This window comes from Sciurus carolinensis, chromosome 12 (genome assembly GCF_902686445.1).
Source record: "Sciurus carolinensis chromosome 12, mSciCar1.2, whole genome shotgun sequence".
NCBI classification, from domain to species: Eukaryota; Metazoa; Chordata; class Mammalia; order Rodentia; family Sciuridae; genus Sciurus; species Sciurus carolinensis.
Window position 1 is genome coordinate 880001 of NC_062224.1, and position 24720 is coordinate 904720.

General features: G+C 59.1%; 1 protein-coding gene across 3 annotated transcripts in view; it reads left to right on the forward strand.

The window, feature by feature from the left end:
• Positions 1-14381, forward strand: part of Capn9 (calpain 9) — a 30591-nt gene extending 16210 nt beyond the window's left edge. For all 3 annotated transcript variants that reach the window (XM_047520621.1, XM_047520622.1, XM_047520623.1), the window contains 12 exons: positions 144-304; positions 1195-1352; positions 1457-1665; positions 2960-2996; positions 4061-4141; positions 6610-6667; positions 8001-8065; positions 8424-8492; positions 8827-8905; positions 9569-9685; positions 11720-11778; positions 12689-14381. In XM_047520621.1, coding sequence (XP_047376577.1) covers positions 144-304; positions 1195-1352; positions 1457-1665; positions 2960-2996; positions 4061-4141; positions 6610-6667; positions 8001-8065; positions 8424-8492; positions 8827-8905; positions 9569-9685; positions 11720-11778; positions 12689-12715 — 1120 coding nt within the window. In that variant the 3' untranslated portion in view covers positions 12716-14381. The remainder of the gene's footprint in view (positions 1-143; positions 305-1194; positions 1353-1456; positions 1666-2959; positions 2997-4060; positions 4142-6609; positions 6668-8000; positions 8066-8423; positions 8493-8826; positions 8906-9568; positions 9686-11719; positions 11779-12688) is intronic.
• The last annotated feature ends 10339 nt before the right edge of the window (positions 14382-24720 follow it).

The window sequence follows — 24720 nt, forward strand, 5'->3', positions numbered from 1 at the left end:
GTCAAGCTGTGTTTTGACCTTTTTTCCTTTTAAAAACCTTTGCTTCACCCTCTGTGTGTTGGGTCCCCACCCTGGGCCCCCAGCCTTGGAGCCGGGAGCCGGGCGGCGTGGCTGCCCGAGCGCCCATACCACCCCTGCCGCAGGATGGCGTTCGAGGACTTCAGGGCCCACTTCGACAAGGTGGAGCTGTGCAACCTCACCCCCGACGCGCTGCAGGAGGACGCGCTGCACAGGTGGGAGGTGGCCGTGCATCAGGGCAGCTGGGTCCGCGGCTCCACCGCCGGGGGCTGCCGCAACTTCCTGGGTAGGTGCCTCCCTTCCACTCGCTCTCCCGTTCCTGAGGGCCAGTCCAGCTGGACATCAGCGGGTCAGGGCCAGGACCCAGAGAAAGCCGGGAGAGGGCAGTGGGTCCACGGGACTCCAGGGAGTGAAGACGGCAGAGGCCTGGTAGGAAGTTGGACAGGAAAGGCCCGAGGAGGCAGCTGTCCTGCCACTGGCCGTTTTCCAGCATAAGTGACAGAGCTGCCCGCTGGCCGGGCGGGCGGCAAGGAGGGCTGGCTGTGCTCCAGGACCGACAGCTCGGGGCAGCAGCCGGCGGGGCTCAGGCGGGGCTCAGGCGGGGCTCAGGCGGGGCTGTCCCCCGTGGCTCTGCTCGGCCCTCTCTGCTGGGCTGACTTCCTGCCCCGTCTGGCGGGCTTCGTGTGCATGAAGGCACCTTCTCGGGCACAGCGAGGTCAGCGCCAGCCCGGGCTTCCCTCACGGGGCCTCCTCGGCCCTGGTGCCTGGGGCGCTGAGTGCTGCTCAGCTTTGCTCCGGGGGCTGCCACAGACCAGAGCTCGTCCTTGGAGCAGGGACGAGTCAGTCCCACCCAAACTGCACCGTCAGCACCGAGGCAGGAGCTGCTCCCAGGCCTGCCACACACCCCTGAATGCCAAGTGGGAAAAATAGGGAGGGGTGAACTTAGGCTAGACCTGGAGGAGGACCGGCACAGGCCAGAAGTGGTTCAAAGGTGAAGGGAAGGGAGGACTCAGATTTTTCACTGGGTCCCAGGAAGCAGGGTGGGAGGGGGATGGGAACTGGGGGGAAAGAACCCCTTTTCTGAGGGGACGGACGGGGGGGCGGGAGGCTGTGTACACTTCACATTTGTCGCGTTTCCTTAGGAAGGGACAATGATCCTTCTCTTTTAAATGCCAGATACCTTCTGGACAAATCCCCAGATAAAACTGTCCCTGACTGAGAAGGACGAGGGGCAGGAGGGGTGCACTTTTCTAGTGGCCCTGATGCAAAAAGACCGGAGGAAGCTCAAGAGATTCGGTGCTGACATGCTGACCATAGGCTATGCCATCTACCAGGTGGGAGCCAGGCCGCCCCCCACCCCCTGCCCGGCTCTGCATTCCGGCTCGTCCTTGGTCTGGTGCCTGAGGCGGTTCCCAGAGAGCCCCTTCTCCTACTGCAGAGCCCCGGCAGGGACGGACACCTGGACAAGGACTTCTTCAGGTACCATGCCTCCCTGGCTAGAAGCAGGACGTTCATCAACCTGAGAGAAGTCTCCGACCGCTTCCGGCTGCCCCCTGGGGAGTACGTTCTAGTTCCCAGCACCTTTGAGCCCCATCAGGAGGCCGACTTCTGTCTGAGAATCTTTTCGGAGAAGAAAGCCATTAGCCGGTGAGGAGCAGAGGATGCCAGGTCCCCTTCCGCTAGTGTCCCGGCACTGGGGTCACCAGGACTGCAGAACGGGGCCGGACCCTTCTTCTCGTCACCCCCTGGAAACGAGGTGACTCAGCCTGGCTCTCCCCCCTGCAAACAAACCTGTCTGTCACCCTCCCAACGGTGCCCAGGGTCCTGCCCCCAGGTGCTCCTGGGCGGAGACCTCGGTTTTTTCAGACCCTGGGATGGAGGCTAGACTCCCACACATGATGACAGACTGTCCCCAATGTCCAGAATGGCCTGTTCCCTTAGCTCCAGTTTAAAGACTGGCCAGTCTGAACCCTCTACCCTCCCAAGGCGCCACCCCTGTCTCGGCAGTGAAGTTGCATCAGTTGCATCTAGGGATAGGTGTCCCACGGCCGCTCCTGCTGGTCGCTCTGCGGCAGAGGGGAACTGGCTCGAGATGTGGCGATCCGTTTCTTTAACCAGCGGACCATCCTGGAGATTGCAGCAAAGTCTGACTGTTTAAGCTAGACAATCCCCAAGAAGACCGAACTGCACAGAGGGCGGGAGACGGTGGTGGCCGCCGGGCTGCTCTGGCCTTGTGTGCAGCGAGGCAGAATCAAGCAGGGCGACCAGCTGGCTCCCTCTCAGTGTTGGAGCCCCTGTGCTCGCTCTGGGTTGCTTGCTGTCCCTGGGAGGGTTAGGGTTTGAATTTGTAAGACGGATTCCTCCTCATGTCCTACATCAACGAGTGGTGAAGGCGGCTCTTCCTCTTAGAACCGCTGCTGTCTAGACACTGAGGCCCCTAGATGTAAACAGCCAGAGCAACAGTGACCACCCTTCCTCCTCTCCCCAAACCTAAGTGTGTGCAGGGCAGGGAGCGCGGCGGGCAGCCTCAGGTGGCTCTTGGTTCCGACTCGGACTCTGCTCTTCCGAAGTCCTCACCCAGGCTGAGTGACGGGTCTCAGCAGCGGGTCTCTCCCCTGGAGATGCAGTTTCGAGGGTAGCATGCAGCGAGCCTGCTCCGCTCCACTGGCCACACCCACAGCCCTCGTGGAAATGAGGCAGGGCGTCAGGGAGTGACATCAGGGTTCACTCCTCTTACTTCCAGAAGCCCAGGGTTTGCAGGTTGTCCTTGGGCGAGGGCAAGCGGGGAGGGTCTGAGTGCGGGGGTGGCTGTCCACGCTTGTGGTCTGCAAAGCCTGCAGAATGGGAAGGGCAGAGAACCAGGAGCGCCTCCTGCAGCTCTGCAGAAGGGATCCCGGCCAGACGGCAGCCCACAGTTGTGCTGTGCTTTCCGCCCCTGCAGGGACCTGGATGGCACCGTAGACATCGACCTTCCTGAGGTACGTGCTCCCCTGGAGGGAGGGCAGTCTTGGGGGAGGCGGAAGGCCTTCCCCCTGACCTCAGCGCCACCTGAGCTCATGTCCAGTCCATGGGGTCAGCGCCCATGCTGGTGTCTGACCTGGAAGCCAAGCCTGGGGCCTCTGTCCCTCACGGCAGCCAGGCCTCCCTGGGAGAGGCAGGCTCTGCAGGTGTCCTCCTTCTCTGGGCTTCCACCTCTATGGAGAGGCACCTGCCTCCTGTGGAGGGGACCAAATGAAGGCATTTTAAGAAAAACAATAAAAGGGAACTGAGCAAGTGGATAGATCCTCTCGCTGTGGACTCGGGGACATGGGACTTGACCCCGCTCTCTGAGTGTTGGGGGTGAGGGGTTGGTTTCAGCTCGTCCAAGGGTTGTGAGACCTTCAGGAGGCACCAGGCTGCACCTCCAGGGGCACAGAGACCTGCTCTTGGAGGGGACCTGCGGCCCTGTGCCAGAAACAGGCCGGGCAGTGGGGGTTCAGGGCAAGGGCAGAAGTCAGCGCGAACCCAGGCCAGCCCCTGTGCCACACGCCCCATGGACCCTCAGAACGGGGCCACTTGTGCTGGGTTCATCCCCCACCTGGGAATCAGCTGTGAGCCACGCCCCAGCCAGGCCCTGCCAAGGAAGCCCTGGGACCACCCAGGGATAGCCACCTGGAGGGGCAGGGAGCTGACCGGTGGCTTTGTGCTGCGCTGCTTCCTGTTCCTGCTCAAGCTGCCACACCCCGCAGAGCGACGTGTCCACAGGATAAGAATCATTCCTAAGAGCCAGCTGAGCAGACTCCATCCCGGGTGTTTTGCCTCTTGGGGGTCTCTGAGACAGAAGGGTACAGGAGTCCAGTTATCAAGGTCCTTGCAGACTCCCTGAAGGCTCCGCAGGCCTCTGGGCGGTGCTGGTGCACCTGTGAGGGACATGCGGTCCTGACTGGTCCCTCAGGCAGCAAGGTGTCCACCCGGGCTCTCCTTTCCTGTGTTTCTTTGAGAGCGAACATGGAGTTTCTCTCCTGCGGGTCCTTCTGTGCAGCCCTCTCTGGCTGTTTTTCAGCCCCCGCAGCCAACGCCACCTGAGCAGGAGACAGAGGAGGAGCAGCAGTTCCGGGCCCTGTTCCGTCGAGTGGCCGGAGAGGTAGGGCACCCTGGGTTGGTCACGGGGTTTGTCAGCAGTGCCTCCCCGAGGCCTGGTGGGGCCTGTTGCAAAGTGACGGCCGCCCTGGTCACTAGAGGCTGGGACACAGCCCGTCCACATACCTGGCACCGCAGGCCCTCTGTTGATGGGGCAGCAGCACCAGCAGTGGTTCAGAACTGGCCCAGAGGCCTCTTGTGGCAGATTGGGGAAGTCTTGAAAAGGAGACTCTCTGAACTGTGCCCCCAAATCCCTGCCACTGAAGTGCTCTGTGTTCTGCTCTGTGCTGTCCAGGGCGGCACCGTTAACATTGCAAGCTCTGTGCCCAGGAGAGTCCTCCGGTGCAAAGCATTTCCATCCATTAACACCAGAGGGTCTCCAGGATCGGGGGGCCAGGGCCAGGCTTAGGCCACCAAGGAAGAACAGGACATCAGTTCCCTGCTTCCGGTCCTCAGTGCTGCTCCTATTCTCAGCCCTGTTGCTCAGTTTCCTTGCTGGGGACCTGGCCTCCTGGGGCCCTGGGAAAAGCCTCCCAGCCCCAGGATCTTCCTCCCTCTGCTGGAAATGGCCAGTTGTATAGCCTGATAAACTAATGGGTGTTGAGGTGCCGATGACAGCAGCTTGCTCTGCTTCCCCTGCCTGAGGCCCCTAGTGTGAGAGGGGCTGCCTGGTGGCCTGATCCTAAAGCTGGGGACAGCTAGTGCTGGACTGGGCACGGCAGTAACAAAGCTGGGTAAGAGATGGAGAAAGGGTCTGGGCCTTGTTCAAAGCACAGCAGGAAAAGCGGCCACTCCCTCGGGCAGGGCAGAGCATGGGGGCACATCCCCAGGTCAGCTGCTATCTGGAGACCACAGGAGGTCAGACCAGCGTGGTGGACTCAGCTGCTGAGGAGGTGCATGGGGCAGGGACAGAAGTTGGCAGAAGTGGAGGTCCAGTGTTTGGAAGGGAAGGGGGATGTGTGCAGGAGGCCCGCTCATCCCCCAGCCCGTCCAGCGCGGCGTGGGCAGCATCCACGCTTTCTCACAGGGTCAAACCTCCCAAACCCAGGCCCAGCAGCTCCAACAGAACCAGTGATACCGATCTTGAAAGTCAGGATCGGGACCTCGTCCCCCTGTGTTGAAGATCACACGCTGAAGGAACCCTGAGGCAGGAGCGTAAAGCTAACTGCAGGAAACAGACAGAGAAGGAGGAGAAGGGGTCCAGAGTCGGTGCCCCAAGGAGCAGGGGTGTCTTGCCCCTTTTATAGATTTTAGATTTCCTTTCTTCTCATGCCTACATGACCAAAAGGCAGGAAGAGAGCTGTCCAGGGGGTGGTTGCTTGTGTTTGGAAAGTGTGATCCTTCCCCTCCCCAGAGGCGGTGAGCAGCTGGTGCTATCTTTCCCTTTCATTGATAATCGGCTCCCTGTCCTTTGCTGTGGTCTCACCAGCAGGCACTGGTTAAAGCGGTTCCACAGGGGTCCACTCTGCTGGTCCAACTCCTGGACAAATGCGCCCAACAGCAGTGGCATCCAAACTTTCCTGTGTATGAAAGCCACCTGGGCATCCCGGGAAAATGCAAATCCCTCTTCTGCAGGTGTGGGCTGAGGCCTGACTGCATCTCTAAAAAACAAGCGTCTGCTCTGTGGCTGCTGGGACTGGTGCACTGTCCTAGACCCCCTAGGGTCCTTGAAAGTAGCCGACAAGACAAGCCACATCCCTGGATCGTGTGACCTGAAGGGTGCCTGAGGCAAGCCCAGGAGGGGCCTGCCCAGGAGGGGCCTACCCAGGAAGGGGCGTGTCCAGGAGGGGCCTGCCCAGGAAGGGGCGTGTCCAGGAGGGCCGAGCCCAGGAGAGGGGGCGTGTCCAGGAGGGGCGTGTCCAGGAGGGGCCTACCCAGGAAGGGGCGTGTCCAGGAGGGGCCTGCCCAGGAGGGGGCCTGCCAGGAGGGGCCTACCCAGGAAGGGGCGTGTCTAGGAGGGGCCTGCCCAGGAGGGGCCTGCCCAGGAGGGGCCTACCCAGGAAGGGGCGTGTCTAGGAGGGGCCTGCCCAGGAAGGGGCGTGTCCAGGAGGGCCGAGCCCAGGAGAGGGGGCGTGTCCAGGAGGGCCGAGCCCAGGAGAGGGGGCGTGTCCAGGAGGGGCGTGTCCAGGAGGGCGTGCCAGCGCTCCGTGGTGCATTTCTGCAGGAGGCTCCAACTGCTCTCCACGCTCCCAGCAGCACCTCTAGGGCCATCCGAGCTTTGCCAGGTGTTTCTGAGTCTCAGGAAGTTGGCAGCACACCTAGTCCGGTTTTCTGCGCCCACCTTGGGTGGGCCTCTGCGGTTGGCTGAGCTTTCCCTAAAAAGCTGGAGGAGTGGCAGCGGCTATCCAGAAGATGGGCATACCTGCCTGGTCGGGGTCCTGAAGGCCCGTCTGTAACTCAGGCCAATCGAGCTGGAACTGACAGCGTCTCATGAGGGGGGCGCTGAGGTCCTAACGAGCTATGTCTCCACAGGACATGGAGGTGACAGCAGAGGAACTTGAATATGTTCTAAATGCTGTGCTGCAGAAAAGTAAGTGCCACACCCATGTGGGGCCCGTGGAGGGGGCAGTGACCGCACCCTGGAACCCTCCAGGCCCTGGCCCCCTGCTTCCCAGGGCTGCCTGAAGTGAGACTTCAGATACAGCTGTCGTTTATCCCCCGATTTCAAAAATGGTGCAAGTTAAGGGCAAAAAATTCTGAAAGATGCAGAAAAACCTAATGCCCAAGAGAAAGATCACCAACCCTGACCACCCACAAATCCCGCTGTTAGCCAGTGTGTGGGCACGGTCTCCATTCCAGGACACTTCCCTCACCTCAGAGACCACGTGCCGTGCTGGCTGGCGGCCCTTCCCATCCCTCCTCCCGGCCATGGCCGCGGCTGTACTCCAGGATCTGCCGATCCTGGACGTTGGCACGAGAGCCTTTCTGCCTGGCTTCCTTCACCCCACTGCGGAAGTGTGGCTCTCTTTGCTCCTGATAGCCAGTGACATTCCCTTGTGTGCTCTGCCCATTGATCTCTTCATTTGTCTGTGATGGGCGTTCGGGTAGCCACTAGTTTTGGCCACTGGCTGATGCTGCTGTGGGCTTCATTCCTCCTGCCTCCATGGCGAAGAGAATTTCTGGGGGTAATTCTGCACTTGATGTTTTAAGTGCCCAGTGGTTTTCCAGAGGGTCTATTTTACAGATGCACCAGCAGTGTATCAATGTTCAGGTTCCTCCAACAGTTTAAGCCCTGCCTCAGCTTACCTTGTGTGAGCAGGCCACTGGATGTGCTTCCAGAGCACAGTTCCCGGGGTCGGCATGTGTGGAAGCGGCTGCCCGCCAGCAAGGCCCTTCCTTCAGGCACTTATTCTTTTCTTTTTTTGGAAGTGGGGCTGGGGATTGGACCCAGGGCCTTAAGCCTGCGAGGCAAGCACTCTACCAACTGAGCTATATCCCAGCCCCAGGCATTTATTCCAAGCTTCTGCCCTTAAATAACCTGATAAAAATCTTCATGGGTAATTTTTCACTTAGAATTCTTAAATTAGAAAAAACGTGATGAAAGAGCAGTTGCTGTTTTAGTTTCTGGTCTGGGAGTTTGGGGTGTTATCGTTTGGTTTTGCGTGTTGAGGACTGACCCCCTCGGCCTCCTGTGGGCTAGGCGAGCGCTTTACCACTGAGCTGCACCCAGCCCGGCATTCCCATTTGTAAGGTTTTTTTTTTTTTTTTCCATTTATTGCAAATTTTCCTTCTACTCTCACCAGTATCATGAGAGTGCCCAGGTCACAGTCCAAGAGGCTGCCTCTGGCCACGCTGGGCTTCAGCAGACGGGACACAGGTCTGACCAAGGGTCAACCAAATGCAGCTTTCACGTGTGATTTCAGGAAAGGACCTCAAGTTCAAGAAGCTGAGCCTGATCTCCTGCAGGAACATCATTTCTCTGATGGACGTATCCTTCCAAGCACACGCTCAAGTCCGTAATGGGCAACTTCCTGTAGTGCTCTTCCTCGGGCGCTGGAGCTGATCAGAACGAGCGGCATGGGACCATCAGGCGCAGAGGGTTTCCGAAGGGACTTGGGACCTCACTGGCACTGGTCCCGCCTGGGGAACAGAAGCGCTATTTCTGTGCGTCTGAGACTTTGAGGCTCCCAGCCCTTCTTGCCTTCCACGTCCCCTCTTCAGAGAGGCACGTTTCAGTCCCCCAAGCCCCTCCGCAGGGCCAGCCCACTGGCCTCCCCAGGTGTCCCAAGCTGGGCCCATGAGGAGCCTGGGTTGAAAGGTCAAAGTGCCTTAACCCATGTGGCCAGACCAGCGGCAACGGGAAGCTGGAGTTCAGTGAATTCCGAGTGTTCTGGGACAAGCTGAAGCAGTGGATCGTACGTGACCCGGCAAGCCCAGCACAGGGCAGGGCGGGCAGAGACGGAGGCCGCAGGCCCAGTGGTGCTGGCAGGGCGAGGGAAGGCACCAGGGTGCACTTTCTCCAGACTGAAAGGATGACAGAGGGGCCTGGGCTGGGGTGGCTGCAGGGGGTGGCTGCAGGGGGCGCCTGGCCTGGCACAGGCACCTGGTTCCCTGGGCAGCACGGCTCCCACAGGAGGGTGGGCCCAGCCTTGCCTCTCAGGGCCTGGGCCAGCTGCCCTCCAGCTGCTGCTGCCCAGGCTGCCCTCCCGCCACTCTCCCCTCAGCTCCCTTCCCGCCCCAACCCTGCAGAACCTGTTCACTGAGTTCGACGTAGACAGGTCCGGCACCATGTCGTCCTACGAGCTGCGGACCGCGCTCAGGGCTTCAGGTGAAGACCGCTGGGGCGTGGGCTGCCGAGGTGGGGCCAGCATGCTCCCCGCTGGGCACTGACCCACAGCCCTAGCGGGGCCAGCAGCAGGCCTCTGAGCTGAGTGAGCTGCACTTCTCAAGGTCACAGTCCTGAGTAGTGCCCATGCTTGGTCCCTCACAGAACCCTCCTTTTAAGCCTCCATGAACATGGGCCAGAATTTTTCTCTGGCAGCCAGCAGCATGTCCTCTCAGGACCCTTTCTAGGCCCCCACGCCTTTGAGTTAAAATGCCCTGAAGATCACATCAGGTGCCATGCAGGAATCCTCAGGACAGCTCAGGCCAGAAGTGAGCTCAGACAGAACCAGAGGGGAGGCAGGCACAGGACCCGGCCTGGGGCTCAGACACTGCCCACGGGGAAGGTGCTGCCCAGGAAGCCTCCTCGAAGGCTGGCCGGACCCTAGGGGTGATGTTGTTGTAAAACCAACCCCAGGAGCTCACTAAGCCCATGGTGCTGGACACACCTGTGAGCACCGGCCCCTCCTGGTAGACACCTTCCTGCCCACCCAGTCCCAGCCAGGCCCCCATCAGGGAGCCCGCACCTTGCCAGGCAGAGCGTGGTCCCTAGGCTGGTTCTCCCTGGCCACAGCCGGACACAGAGGTGTGGCCTCCCCTTCCTCCACAGGCTTCCAGCTCAGCAGCCGCCTCCTGCAGCTGATTGTCCTCAGGTACGCCGATGAGGGACTTCAGCTGGACCTGGACGACTTCCTCAACTGCCTGGTCCGGCTGGAGAACGCAAGTCGTGAGTGTCCACCACCCCAGGTCCACCCCACGAGCACATGCAAACACCCAGCAAGTATGACAAAGAGACCCCGGGGCCCTTGGGAGCTATGGGACATGTGGCCCGTGTGGCTGGGGCAGGTGCAGTGTCGTGGTCAGTGTCCAGGGACCCCTGTTCCCCACGTGTTCTATGTCTGTGAGGGACACTGGGCCAAGGCGGGGCTTGTGCCCACCACGTCAGGGAAGGTCTCCTCAGGGCAAGTTCCCGAAGCATTCAGAATCAGAGTCTCAGTCCCCGCTTCCCTCCCTCATGGACAGTTACCTCAAAAAAGACTTGTCCCACCAAGAAGGGACAGAGACCAGGCGGAGGTGCCATTTGAGGCTGCAGTCTATCATACCCACCTCCTTTACAGACTGGCCAGGAAGGGAGGCGTCCTGTGTCCAGGTGCTCACACATGCCATCCAAGCAGAGGCAAAGGGACCGTGTCCCCAGGCACCTCGTGCTGGGCTAAATGCTTCAAAGTCTTGATTTTTGAACCAGAGCCCCGGTTTCCATGTTGCACGGAGCCTTGCAAATCACGTGTCTGGTCCTCCTTGGCATTTGCTAGCTCCCAGGTGGCCTCGCTGGGCCTGGGAAAGCAAGGCTGCGTCTCTGCAGCGTGGTCAAAAGCTCCGCAGGCAGGCGGCAGGCTCTGCTTGAAGCTTGTCTCCGTGGTCTGCAGCCTTCGGGTGACGGAGAGGTGATGTGGGAGGCTTGGAGCGGGTGAGCCGGCTGGCAGCCCTGGATGCCGGTCCAGGTCCCTGGCAGCTCTGGAGAAGGGACCACCTGACAGATGGCCTAGACTCTCAGGGTGGGCAGAGCTGACCTTGGAAATGGGAGATTTGTCCCTCCTCTCCTCTCGGCTTGGAAATGGGAGATTTGTCCCTCTTCCCTCTTCTGGGCTCACTCAGGCCTGACCCTCCCCACCACGGGGCTCCCAGCCTGTTCCCATGGGGCACCAGGGAACAGGCCCCACAGGCTTCCTGGGGCCATTTCACCTTCCTGTCAGACAACTGCAACCATCCGCTGCCACGTAAAGAGTAAAGCACCCACAGGGTGCTTCTCAAACCCCTGTGGGAGCTTAAACAGACCCAGTCGTTGGGCACCACGGAGCTGGAGGGAAGGTCCTCGGGAGCGGGCTCTACGTGTCCAGCTGAGGAGTCGCAGGCAGCACACATCAGGTCTGCACACTGCCAGGTGTGGCCTGCACTCGATACAGCCTGACACTTGTCACCTGCCAGTTGTCCCCAGATCCCTAGCACATCCTTCCCCCCAAGTAGGTTGCTCACAGATCTCAGACCCGCCCTCCCCTCTGTGGATGTCCAGTCGCCAGACTTGGCTTTGGCACAATGGCCGTGCCACTTGTCCACCTGACGAGATTCTCAGTGACCCTTGACCTCACCCAGGGCGGGTCTGTGGTGAAATCCCCGGTGGCCTCCTGGCTGTTCTTGGTGGCCCCAGGATCTGGACGAGGGCCACTTGCTGCCCTTGGTTGTTGGCTCTCCCGGCTCCTTCTGCTCTGCGGCAGCGGCAGGTCCCTCTGCCCCGTCCTGTGGTGACTCTCAGGTGGAGTGGTTGGCTCTGCCTCTTCCCACAGAGGGAGGCTGAGGCCCAGGGACACACGTGATGGCCCCACCAGCTCAGCCTGGCTCTCTCTGCTGCTCCTGCTGCCCTGTCCTGTGGCAGCTCCCACGGCCCCACCCCAAGGGACTCAGCCATAGAACAGCTTTCAGACTCAGGCAGAACCTCCTGTGCAGACACTGGTTTCCTGGGGTCATGGATTTCAAGGGATCTGCAACCCCAAAGCTTAGGACAGGGAGATGCTTTGGACCCAGGAGCTGGCCAGCAGCTGGCATAGGGTAGAGGCCAGCACTGGCCACTCCTGGAGTCCTGCCTGCTGTGCCAGAGACCCCTGATTCCCACCAGGGGGAGCAGCTCCCCACAGGCAGCTGGGCTGGCCCTGGGGTTGGGAGACCCGGAAGGGACCATGTCCACGGTGCTCCTCTCTCCCAGCAGGGGTGTTCCAGGCCCTCCGCATGAAGAACCAGGACTTCATCCATCTCAACATAAACGAGGTACGAGCCAGCCTTCTGCCCAGGGCCCCAAAGAGCGCATCTCTTACGAGACCTGGTGTCCTCTGTGGGGGGCCACAATAAGGCACGCCCAATGGTTCCAAGCCACCCTCCACTGGGCTCACAGGGTCACTTAAGGTGAAATCAACTGCGGAGTACTGGTGGCAACCCCATTCTGCAGAGGTGGAACAGTCTAGGGATGGGTCACCTCGCCTGCTAGCAGCCCTCCCTGTCTCCTGTCCCTGGGCTCCTGCCTGCCTGGTCCCAGCTTCCCCCCCACGCCCCTGGCCCAGGAGGCCCTGTGGCTGCCATGACCTGCATGTCTGTGTGCTGCTCAAACCTCAGACCTGAGAAACACGGGCCTTTGGCCCAGGTGGGCACCCCCAGTGCGGATGCTGGGCCAGGAGAGCAGGGCCCGCTCCAAGGCTCAGAGGGGCCCTGGGGGTTTCAGTGCACCTCCCAGAGGAACCGTCCCAGCCGCTCTGCTGCAGCGTGGGGGGCCAGCCTCGCCAGGGGAGCAGGTTGGAAACACAGAGCCCCAGGCCCTGCCCAGACCGAGGCTGCCAAAGGGGAAGCTGCCCGGCTGTGTGTTCTGGGGTCACGTGTTCTGTCTCTGGCCCTGCTGCCCCGGCTGCGTGGCCTGGTGAGGCTGTCCCCCTCGGCGGGACAGCACCTTCCACCACCCCATCGTGCGCTCCGTGCTGGACAGGAGCTCACCCTCAGAGTCTCGGGGCCTCGGAGAGCTTGAAGTGCTGAGGACTCGTTTGTCTTTCTGTAAAATGTTTTCAGGTTTTGGCAGAGTTCCAAGTTTGCAGGCAGAACGACCAGGTGGTGGAGCCCCTGCATAAGCAAACGGGGGTTCCTGGGCGGGGAGGGACTGGGTCGGGCCCTCATCTCTGCTCTTCACTTCCAGTTCATCAACCTGACCATGAACATTTGAGGCGGCCCTGGTGGTGCCCCACCTGCCCAGCGTCAGCTCTTGGACCGTGAGCTGCTGAGCTGCCCTGGTGGACGGCCTCGCCCTGGGCTCTCTCCTGCCCGCCCCGCACCCTGCTGCCTTGCAGAATGAAGCCTCTGCTGCCCTCTCTGACTTTGTGCTGCTGCTTCGTAAGATCACTGCCCTCCAGAGCGGCACCTCTGTGGCCTGGGTCAGGCTTGCTGGCACCTGCTCCTCCACGTCCCCTCCTCCCACTCCCAAGACGCCCTGGCACCCAGAGCCCTGGCTCCAGGGCGCCAGCACCGTGCCCCGGACACCCTGGCAGGCAGGGTTGTCTAGGTGTGTGGATGCCTCTCGAGGGAAGCGCGGCTGTGGCCTCGTTTTCTGTATGGCCAGTGCCTCCCTGGAGGGTGACGCCAGCTCACCCCACTCAGCCCACAGCGGGTCCTTGTGGAGATGGCCCCCTTGCTGGGCGTGCTGTGAGACACTGTCCATGCAGAAGCTCTCTGTGCCCAAAGCTTGGGGGCTGGAAAAGTTGGTGGCTAGGTTATTTCTTCTGAGTCCCATCCTGGTGGGACTCAGTCCTCCCTCCCCACCACAGACGACGAAGCCTGGCTGTGGCTCCCAACACGGGAGGGGATCCCAGTGCCCTGGGAAAATGGGAGGTAGCAGAGTGAGTTACTGACTTAAGGAACACAAGGCCACTTCCTCAACGGTGCCTGGGCAGAGGAGGAGGAAGGTGAGGCGTCAGGTGGGCCGAGAGGGAAGGGGAGAGCACAAGATCAGGTCGGGGGCTCCGGCTGTGACGAGAGGTGCCACTGCCAACAGCAGAGTGGACATGATCAAAAGGAGAAAGGGACGACTTCATGACAGCTAGAGTGTTGGATGGAACCCGGGGCACTTAACCACTGAGCCACGTCCCCAGCCTTGTTATTTTTTATTTGGAGATAGCGTATGGTTAGGTTGCTTAGGGCCTCGCTGAGTTGCTGAGGCTGGCTTTGAACTGCGCTGATCCTCCTGCCTCAGCCTCCTGAGTCTCTGGGATTACAGTGGTGGCCAACTCCACTCTTAATTATTAACAGGACATTGGGCAGAAAGTCAGCGGGACGCAGGAGACCTCACCAGCCCACCAACCACTCGCCCTGAGGCGGTAGAGCACCTGCCCCCAGGCAGTGAGCACACGCTTTCAAGAGCACAGGGCTTCTCCAGCGAGGCCCAGAACTATACACTCTAGGCCTCAAGCTAGTTGTGATGTATTTAAAAGAATTTAGATCAGCCGGAATACATTCCCAACCACTGAATTCAATTAGAAATAGAAAAGAAATGCCTAAAGATCCATGAGCTGAAGGGGAAAAAAAAAAATCACAATGAAGACTGGAAACATTTTGAACTAAACACAACAAAAATAAAACACATCAAATTTAATAGGACAGGATTGGAGTAGGACTCAGAGTAACAGAAAGTCCTCAAACCAACAGCATAGGCTTCCATCTTGAGAGAGAGGGAGATTAAACCCAAGAGGGCGAAAGGAACAGACAAGAGGTCAGAGCAGAAATCAACTGGAAAGCGGAACACAGGGGGCAGGCTGGGCTGGGCTCAGCGGTGGAGGCTTGCTTGGCACGTGTGAGGCACTGGGTTCGAGCCTCAGCACCACATAAAGGTAAATAAAATAAAGGCCCATTTTCAACCAAAAATATTCTTAAAAAATGGAACACAACAGAAAAAAATCAAGGAAATAAAATTTGTTCTTTGTAAAGATCAACAAAATTGATAAATTTTTAATTAAACAAACCAAGAAAAAAAGAATAAGACACAAATTAACCAAGTCAGGAACGTCTGAGGGGCGTCATGCTGATGGGGGAGAAGGTAAGGGAACGTTAGAGGCAGTTTTGTGCACCGGGGAGGCAGCTCGGGAAACAACGTCCCTGGAGAGGAACACGTCACCGAGCCCACCTGAGGAGTCGGAACCCGGAATCGACCCACACAATAAGGAACCGGAAGTCACAGTTTTAATATTCCCGTGAAGAAAAGCCCAGGCCTAGAACCCTTCCCTGGCCAATTCTGTGACCTTCAAAGGAAAAGTAACGCCACACTGACTCGACTCCTTCAGAACGTGAAGGGAGGGGGACCGTCCAGCCCATTCCAGAAGGGCAGAACTGCCCTGGCGAGGCTGAGGACCTACAGTAAGAGGCCGCAGGCCAGGGGCTGGGCTCAGTGGTAGAGGCTTGCCTGGCACGTGTGAGGCTCGGGGTTTGATCCTCAGCACCACATAAAATAAAGGCATTGTGCCCACCTACAACTAAAAGAAAAAATTAAAAAAGAGAATGTGCTTTTGGCTTAAGAACAAACATACAGATAAGTTAGCAGAATAGAAATCCACACACTTACACTACAGTCAGTCAACTGCTTACCAAGTCGGTTTCCAGTGGAGGGGAAGAGTCTTTCTACGAATGATGTTGGAACAATCGGATAGCCAGGTACCCAGAGGCAAAACCAGAAAAGACGGTTAGTCAACTTGTTTTTCACTGTGACCCAAGTACCTGACAAGAACAGCCTAAAGGAGGAAAGCTTTGTTGGGGGCTCACAGTTTCAGAGGTTTAATCCATGGACAGCTCCTCCATTGCTCTGGGCCCAAGTGAGGCAGAACATCATGGTGGAAGGGCCCAGTGGAGGAGAGATGTCGGCTCATGGTGGGGTCAGGAAGCAGAGAGAGGGAAGGGGAAGGGGCCACAGGGCAGAGGCACCTTCCAAGCACGCTCCCAGTGACCCACCTCCTCTGCACATTCCTGCACTAACAGGAGATGTGGGCTCACCTCACATCGAAACCATAACAAAGACTGAATTTATCTCACAAATACATAATCAACTCAAAATGTGTCCTACTTGAATGTAAGAACTAAAACTATCCATTTTCTGCAACAAAATATAGGAGGAGGCCCTCGTGACCTTGGGTTAGGCAATGATTTCTTTGGATTAGGCAAAAGCACGGCTCATTTATAGAAGAAAAATATGGCAAATCAGACTTCACTGAAATTTAAAATATTTGCTTTAGCTGCTTAAAAAGTCTTTATTATAAATGTAAAAGGAAAGCCACAGAATGGAAGGAAATAGCCACAAATCATGTCTGATGAATTATTTGGATCCAGAATACCTTAGAACTGTAGTCAGTAAGATGGCAAACCATTCGATTTTTTAAATGGGCAAAGATTCCAACAGATATTTCTCCAAAGAAGATCCACAAATAGCTAGTAAGCACATGAAAGATGCTGACCATCACGTAACTAGAGAAGTGTACTCTCCTGTGCTGGGACCCCCAGGTTCCCTGCAGATGGCCAGCGCCGCCATGGCGGGGCTGGGAGTGTGCAGGCAGGGATGGGCAGCAGCGAGCCTGCCTCCGGTGCCAAGGGACGGGAATGTTGGGAACGCAGCCCGTCGTCCCTACAGTGAGGCACACGCCTGGCACAGAGATCAGCAGCCCCACCTCCAGACCATCTTCCCTGGAGGAATGGACTACGCAGCCTCATGAAGCACCAACCGAAAGCAGCCCGTGGGCCCGGAGTGAACGGATAAACAGAGCTCCTTCCACGGAATCACGTCACAGCCAAGAAAACGGTCACAGAGATGTGCTCACCCCGTTTGCATAAGGCTTCCAGAAAGACACACCATCAGAGACTAAAAAGCAGGTCGGGGCACAGCAGCTGGACAGCTGACCAAGGACACCAGGAGGAACTTCCTGAAGCTCTTTAGAGACAGGGCCTCACCAGCTGCCCAGCTGGCCTCTCGTTGCTCTGCCCCGGCCTCCCGAGTGGCTAGGCATGGCACTGGGGAACTTTTTAGGGTGGAGGTGTCCTGCGGTTGTGCGGTGTGATGGTGGCACAAGCTCGTGGGTCTACGGGAGCACTTGCAGATGTGCAATGGCGTGTCTGTGAACCGGCATGGACAGAGCTGTAAAGAAGAGTGCGTGTCTACCAGACAGGACGCAGAGGTGAGAAAACAGGCAAGTAACGTCGGATCCACCAACGTTCTCCTGCACAAATGGTTTGTCACACAGTCAAAGTGAAATCCGAGTTTGAGGGGTATTTCAGTGTTGAGGGTGGGGGTGGCTGCCGCCCTCTTCTGCAGGACAGGAGGGCTTTCTCGGGGCAGCAGCCCAGCAGCCTGGCAGCGGGCAGAGTGAACTGGGCCTGGCCTCCGTCAGCTGCTCCGCCACTGGTTTCCAGCGTGTCCATGGCAGATACCGACTGCGCTGTGTGAAGCTCGTTCGCTCCCAGAGTCCAGCTCAGGGGGACGTCTACGTTGTTTGGCAGCCACGTGGACTGCTGAGCCCCTGTGTTCAGTGGGTCTAGGCCCTGTTGCCATCTGGGCCTCAGAGGGGACATCTCGAGTCCTGAATCGAGAGTGGTTTTGTTCTCCTTTAATGCCCTCCTTCTTGTGGCCTAACATTTCCAGCACACTGCCCTCGTCAACGTGGACGAGCGCTCTCGAATGTCCTCACTGCTGCCTTGTCACCGTGCTCGTCACCGTGCTCCTTCTGACGTGACCCGACACATCTGGAACACCTGGGCTCTGCGTCAGGAGCACGGGTGCTGACAGTGCTCCCCACGGAGGCACCGGTGGTGACCCGGGCAGAAGGAAATTCCAGGAGCCGCTGGTCAGCCTTGAGACCGTCTTAGCTGTGCTGTCTGCAGCTCCACAAAACAGACTCTTAAACCCCACACGGAGGCCGGGGGGGCTGCTAAAGTGGCCGAGGAAGGAAGCGCATGCTGCCATAGCGCTGCGCGGGCGACGCTGGGCAGGTGGAGGGGGTCTCCCCGAGACCAGCCTGAGAGCAGTGAGACTACGTGGCTCCCACTGTCTCCCTCTGCCTACTGCTGAAGCTGGGCAGAAGCCCGAGGCTCCAGGAGAGGCCCAGAGCGGGGGACCTGGCCGGCTCAGCACAGGAGCAGCCGTTGACCCCTGGGATCTTAACCTTCCAGGGCTCGCGCTGTACAACCGATGATCCACTGAAACTCAGAGCCCTCGACAGTGGTGACCTTGCAGCCTCAGCAAAGGGATACATGCAACCCAAAGAGGCGAGTTCCCTAAGCAGAGCCAGGACAGGGGCTGCCTGTGGCCCCCGGGAAGGGCGGTGGCCCTCCAGCTGCTCACCAGGCCCCAGACACCACTGTCCCAGCGTCTCTCCAGCGAGGCAGAAGCTCCATCCCCGCCGTGGTCACATCCAAAGAGATGCAGCTTCAGGCGCCCGGAATTGGCCTGTGATAGCCGTTTGATGTCCTGGTCTCCTCATCTTTCACCTGCATCCGCCGGGTCTGTTTCAGTCGATTGATTTTCCCTCCACCGTGGCTCTGTGTTCCTGCTTCTCTGCATGATCAGGTATTTTTTTGTTGATTGCCAGACATCATGGGTCTTGCCTGGCTTGCTAGGTAATTTGTATTCTATAAATATTTTTGAGCTTTGTCCAGGGAGGCAGCTCAGCTGTTTGAGGCAGTTCGATCCTTCTGAGTCCTTCCTTTAGGTCTCGTCAGGTGGAAACACAGCCACTTCTAGTTTAGGGCTAATTTCCCCCACTTGTGGGCTCACCCAGAAAACCCAGGAAACCTGACCGTTTTAAGGTATGTAGACTTGATTACAACTACAAAATCCCTTTGCTCAGGGGACACTGACACTTCGCTGGGGCATGCACATCCTTGGGGACTATTCTTGGGCCAAACACAGGTCACTCTCTGGTCCCCAAAACTTGTGTCTGTCTCACTCAAAAAGATCCTGGTGCCCGGCGCCGGCGCATACTGCCACATCACCGAGACTTGGCCCAGGTCCCGAGCTGGGACCCACTCTGCTCAGCTCAGTGACACTGAGCTGGAGAGGCTGTGGGCACCCTCTGCTGCAGCAGATGGCCCTGGATGGTGTGGACAGGAGACAGGCAGGCAGGCAGAGGGCCCCTCCGGTCTCCCTTCCTACAGGCCTCACAGGAGCAGCTGGCCAGGCAGAATGGGCTCTGCAGAGAACCTGCTGGACCAAAGCAAGGTTCTGAGCTGGGCCTCCACTCTGGACCTCCAGGTTCAGACCGGCGGTGTCTAAACCAGCAGGTGCCCATGGCATCTGTTTAGCAGAGCTCTCAGCCCTGGTGGGTTCCCCACCTGGGTCCCCAGGTGACGCGTGCTTCCCCACCCTCACCTACTCTGAGGGTTTCCACCCCGCTCTATTCTGTGACTGTAAATTCTCACTTTGCTACTTTGTCTTACCCAGAGTTGAGCCAAATCTCTCTCCCTGTTATGGCTCCTGAATGTCCCCCAAGGCTCCTGTGCTGAAGGCTCAGTCCTCAGGGCAGCAGTGTCCCAGGGTGGGGTTTGGGGGCTGGGGAGATAGCTCAGTTGGTAGGGTGCCTGCCTTGCAAGCACAAGGCCCTGGGTTCAATCCCCAGCACCACATAAAAAAAAAAAAAGTGGGGTTTGGGAGGCCATGGGGTCATGAGGGCTCTGGCCTGGCCTCTGGATTGATCCCTTCGTGGACACAGTCGAGTGGACTCCTGAGAGCTGTGGAGAGCTCAGGAGGTGGGTCGCTGCTCCGGCCCCACTCCCTGCCACAAGGCTCTGCCCACGCGGGCCAAAGCCGCGGAGCCCGCTGACCCCGACTGCAGCTCTGACACAGTGGCCACAGCGCCTTCCTCCTCCACGCTGCTCTTCTCGGGGTTCCGTCACCGCGGGGGACGCTCCCCAACCCTGCGCACCCCCGCTGTGGTCCCCACGCCCAGGTGGTGGTCCTGAGCCGTCGCCAGGTCGTGCTTCGTGAGTGTCCTGCAGACTCTTCCTGACGTGGCCCTCACCTCGCACGCCCACCCCAGGCACATGGGCACCCGTGCCGCCAACGCCAGACTCTCCAGGGCTGCCTCCTCACAGCCTCCTGCCGCCCCTGCCCCTGAGTCACTGGCCTCCAGTTTCCAGACTACCAGTTTCCCCAAGCAAACCGGACCACAGGCACACGTGGCTGTCGCGTTTCTATTTCCATGGTGCTGAAGGAACTGTGCAGGGATCTGTGGCCGCACGCCCCTGTTTTGGAGGTCGGTGTGGTCGCCGGCATGAAATCCCACAGAAGGACGCCGAGACAGAGGCAGCCCGTGTCCACTGAAGGATGGACGCTGAACGTGCCTCCTGAAGACAAGCCAGCACCAGATGAAGGAGGGCTGCTCCCGAGAGAGCCGCAGAGGCCAGGGGCGCCCCTTCCTCCTCTAAGCCGAGGGCGCAGCCGAGAGCGGAGGCCGGCTCCGAGGCCCTCCGCTGCGGGCGTGGCGCTGGCCCGTGCTCACTCCTCAAGAGCAGAGAAGCACAGAGCACTGGTCTCAGCCTCTCCCTCCCGCCCTCGGCTCTTAGGTCTCCAGACCCTGCGAGCTCAGGCTGATGGGCCCTGACCCGGACAGAAACCAGTCTGTGTCTCGTTCCTCACTCCACCAGGCCAGGCGGGAGGGCACAGTGGTGTCTCCATCACCCCCCAGAGTAAGAGCTGTGGCCAGGCTTGGTGGGGAAGACAATCCTAAGGGCAGAGGGGTTGCTGACACATGACCCGGGGACAGGGTCTAATGGTCCATGTGAACTGTCAGCCTGATTGGATTGACAGACACCACAGTTAAGAGGCTCTGGGTGTGTCCGTGGGGGCGTGTCCAGGAATGACTGGCATGTGGGATGGGGGACTGGAGTGCAGCCCCTCCCTAAGCGTGGGCAGCACCACCCAATAGGATGGTGGCTTAGATGGAACAAAAGCTGGAAGAACAAGGAAGCAGGTGCAGATATAAGCTCCACTCCTCTTGAATGGGTTCTTGATCGCTGCTTCCATCGTCTGAGGATATCGGACTCTCGCTTCTTCACTCTTCCAGAGCAGACCCTGCCAGTGATTCTCCAGGGAGTTTCCAGAAACCTTGGTCTTGGCCTAGGGTAGCACAGTTGATCCTTCTTGTTCTGGGGCTTCCGCCTCTTGGACGGTGCAGCTGCTGGTTCTTCCAGCTCTGCAGCTACAGACGGCCACTGTGGACTATTCAGCTTCTGGTCGTGTAAGTCAACCTAATAAATCCCCTCTTTATAATCATACTTCCCGTTGATTCTGCTCCTCCGGAGAACCCTGACTAACACACAGGGGAACACTGCTAAGCTAACGGGAAGCTGGGGAGGGAACCCAATGAGGTCCCTGTGGAATGTCAATGTGAATCTGTCACCTTAGGAAATGGGATTCGAGTCTGGTGATTTGAACCTGGATGGTACCAGTTCAGATAAGTCCATTTAAAGTCAAGCTTTCGGCTAGGGGTGGTGGCAATGCTTGTCATCCCAACTATTCGGGAGACTGAGGCAGGAGGATGGAAAGTTAAAGTCAGCCTCAGCAACTGAACAAGACCCTATCTCCAAATAAAACACAAGGAGCCGGGGCTGTAGCTCAGGGGTAGAGCGCTTTGCCAGTGTGCATGAGGCCCTGGGTTCCATCTCCAGTACCTCAAATAAAAAAGGAGGTGGGGGTCAGGCTTTCCCAAGAAATTGAGTGTAAAGAGAACACCCAAGGGATGGAGGCTTAAGGAGCAGGAAGGTGGGACTCAGAAGCAAGGAGACATCTTGGAAATGCAAGACGAAGGTGCTACCAGAGAGGGAGGCGGGACCACACCGCCCAGGGCTGGTGGGCGAGAGCAGGGGCTCCCAAGCCCTGAGCCGAGCTGAGCTTTCCCACAAGCTTCCAGAGCAGAAACGCAGCCCCGAACCAGCTCCCAGCCCGGACTTCCTGCACTGCAGAGTCTTCCAGAAGGCAGTTGACCCCCAAGTCTGCAGGAAAGGAATCTTGAAGAGGTCACGGACAGAGAGCTGGGCGGCCACTAGTGAAGGCCTGGAGAGCAGCAGGGTCTGCAGCAGACCGGAGTCACCCCACTGGAAGCTGCTGAGTGGGGCAGAGCAGAGGGGCAGACAAGGCCCCTGCCCGTGGGAACTGGAGCGGGCGGGTGAGAAAGAGGCCCTGCCTCGCGGCGGGACACGGCCTGCCTCTAGGTGGACTGGTGCCTCGAGACTCCCTCCTCACGGGCCTGCGCCCGGGGCCCCAGCCCTCTTTGGAGGACCTCCCCTTTTACTCGGGGACACGCTGGCCGTGGGACACAGCTGGAGCCTGGGGGAGGCAGACGCTTGGCTTGTCCCCTGGTTCTCAGCTGCCTCCTCAAGAACTTGCTGTGCAATGGGCCCACCTGCTGCAGCAGGGACTCTGGCAGTCACCTGGTGCCCAGTGCCAGCCGCCCACAGACCTGGGCTTCAGTCCCAGGTGCAGGTCCTGCTGAGGTCCATCCTGCCCAGACAAGGAGCAGCATAACCACCTCTGGCTCTGAGCCACGGGGTGCCGGTGGGGGCTCCTGGGGGCTACGGGGCAACCGGCAGCAGATGCACTATTTGAATAGGAAAAGGGGCTCCCCAGGGTGGTGATCATGGCAAATAGGGGGAAAGCAGAAGGGATCCCAGGCTATACAAGGAGAGCAGCAGGTGGGCAGAAGGGCAAGGGTCCTTCAGCAGCTGAGGAAGGCCTGTCACTTGCCTGGCTTCCACCCACAGGAGAGCTGGTGCAGCTGGCTGCGAGGTAGCTCGGGGTGGCCAGAGCATTGACCATGAGGCCCGTGGGCGCCAGATAGGCCTCCCCATCCAAAACCCAGTGATGGCTCGAGGCAGCAGACCATTTAAGGGGCAGAGAGCTACAGGAAAGTGCAAACCTGACCCCCAGGGAAAGGCTGGGCGGGTCCCGAGGAGCCGCTGCGGGGGTGGTGGGTGACCACGGCTGGACTCGCGTCCTGGGTGAGGGCTGCCAGCGCGGGGCTCCCGTGTCACACCACCACCTCTGCAGAGTCCACTTCCAGACTCTGGAGACATCTGCAGCGGGAGGGTCGGAGAGACTTGGACAAGAGGCGAGAGAAGCCATGCTGTCCCATTCTCTGACTGGCCGTCTGGGAGGCTGAATTCCCAGGCGCCAAGCAGCCCGCCATGAGCTTCTAACCCGGCCCGAGGGCAGCAGGGAAAGGAAGGGTTAGAGGGGACCGAGGTGGCCATCCGCAGGCTTCCAGGAACCGAGGATGGTGACACCAGAGCTGGGCCAGACCCACCCAGAACCAGACGCCGGGCAGTGCTCTCTCACAGTGACACCTGGCTCTGTGGACAAGGAGCCCAAGGACGTGGTGCTGAGGAGGCAGACGGCCCGGTCACTCAGGAGCATACGGCAACACGGACAGCACACGCCCTGCCACGCCAGGGAGCAGACTCATGGGGCCAGCAGACCCTCCTGGTCTTCTCCCCTCCTGGTCACTTGGCCAGGGCAGCCGGGACAGACACACCGAGGCCTGAGAGGCCTGTGGTCTACAGCCTGGCCAGGCTCTTGGCGTGCCCTGCAGAGAGAGGGAGACGAGCCCTTTGAGAACCGGGTCCTTCGGTCTGGACAGAGCAGACAGGCCAGCGTGGCTCCCGCAGCCCCAGCACTGCCACGGGAACCCGTCCCCTGCGTGCGAGCCATGGAGGAAACTGTTGCTGGTGGTCTGCCGGCAGGGCTGGACTTCAGCGCCCCCAGCTCCCAGCCGCCTTTCTCGGCACTGCCCCCATCTGCGTGGCTCGCCTGCCGTGGAGAACTGGAGTCTCCCCGTGCCTCCTGTTAGAACCTAGGTCTCAAGCCCAGCCTGGCCTCCGGGGCCCGTTCACGGTGTGGAGTCCCTGGAGGGCAGCTGGGGCCAGCCAGCCTGATGCGGCAGGCTTGTCTGGCAGCTGGAGGGAGGGCAGCAGGATGCACACTCCGGGTCTCAGTGTGGCCAGGTCCCTGGGTCCCAAGGAAGTCCCAAAGTGAAGAGTGGGGCATTTTCCAGAATGCAGCCTGAGCTAAACTAAAGGACTGGGTCATGAAGTCACTGAGCTCACGGGGGACGGTCAAGAAACCTTACCTTTCTCCCTGGCTGCTGACTTGGACTCTGCAGACCAGCTTCGTCATCTCTTCTCTCTGGATGTGACCCGTCTCCTAAGGCCTGGGGAGGGGCAGTGACTTGCATGCTGACATCAATGTCCAGCACAGGCCAAGATGCTCCTGAATGTCCCCTGACCAGGGGAAGCCTACACACCTTCCCACCCCAGGCAGCGGAAGCGGGGGCCACGGCCCCAACAGCCCCCACCACTGCTGGGCAGGAGTCACCAGAGCAGCATGTGAGCTACCAGGCCATCAGGACAGACACCCACCATGCTGGCCACTACTCCAGGGGCTGCCAGAGCCCCCCAGGAGCCCGTGTGATGGTGGACACACAGGCCAAGGGACTTTTTGCTGGTCCCTTCAACCTGGCTTTGTGATGTGGCGTGATCATTAAGACGCCAGAGAGCAGAGAATGCTGTTCCTGTAGATTTCCATCAACGCTGAAGCCTGAACCTTCAGAAATAGCTGCACGAGTCACCCACCAGCGTCAGGTTTCAGGCAGAGAGCAGTCTGCTGAGCAAGGCCCACAGGCTCGGAGGGGCACCTTGCAAGCCCAGGGCCCGCAGAGTCCTGGACATGGACCTGTGTCCACCTGCACCTGCTGCGGACCACAGCTTGGTTGCAGAGACACCACGACTCTCCGAGCTGTTGACGAAGAGGTTTCAAGGATTTAAGGTCAGGAGGCGGGCTCTGGGAGTCCAGCTGTGGCCCTCTGACTGTGCTCGGGCTGAATCCTGAGTGTCCCTCTTTACTCCTGTGATGGGCTGACAGATCTGGCTCCATGAGAATGTTCTAGGCAGACTCTGAGGGAAATGACTGGACAGACTCCATTTTGCTCTGAGACTCCATGTTATGTAGGAAATAAGCTTCTCCCACGGGAACACCCCACCTCTGTGCCCATCATCAGTTACTTAGTGTGACATGTTAACAATACAGTGTGACAATTCCTATGTAAAGAAAAATTGCTCTCTTTTGATTCCTATTGCTCCTAAACAACGTACCATGTGAACAGTGATTGTGTGGGTGTTAGTAACCATTCTTCAGTTTGTACCTAGGTGAGG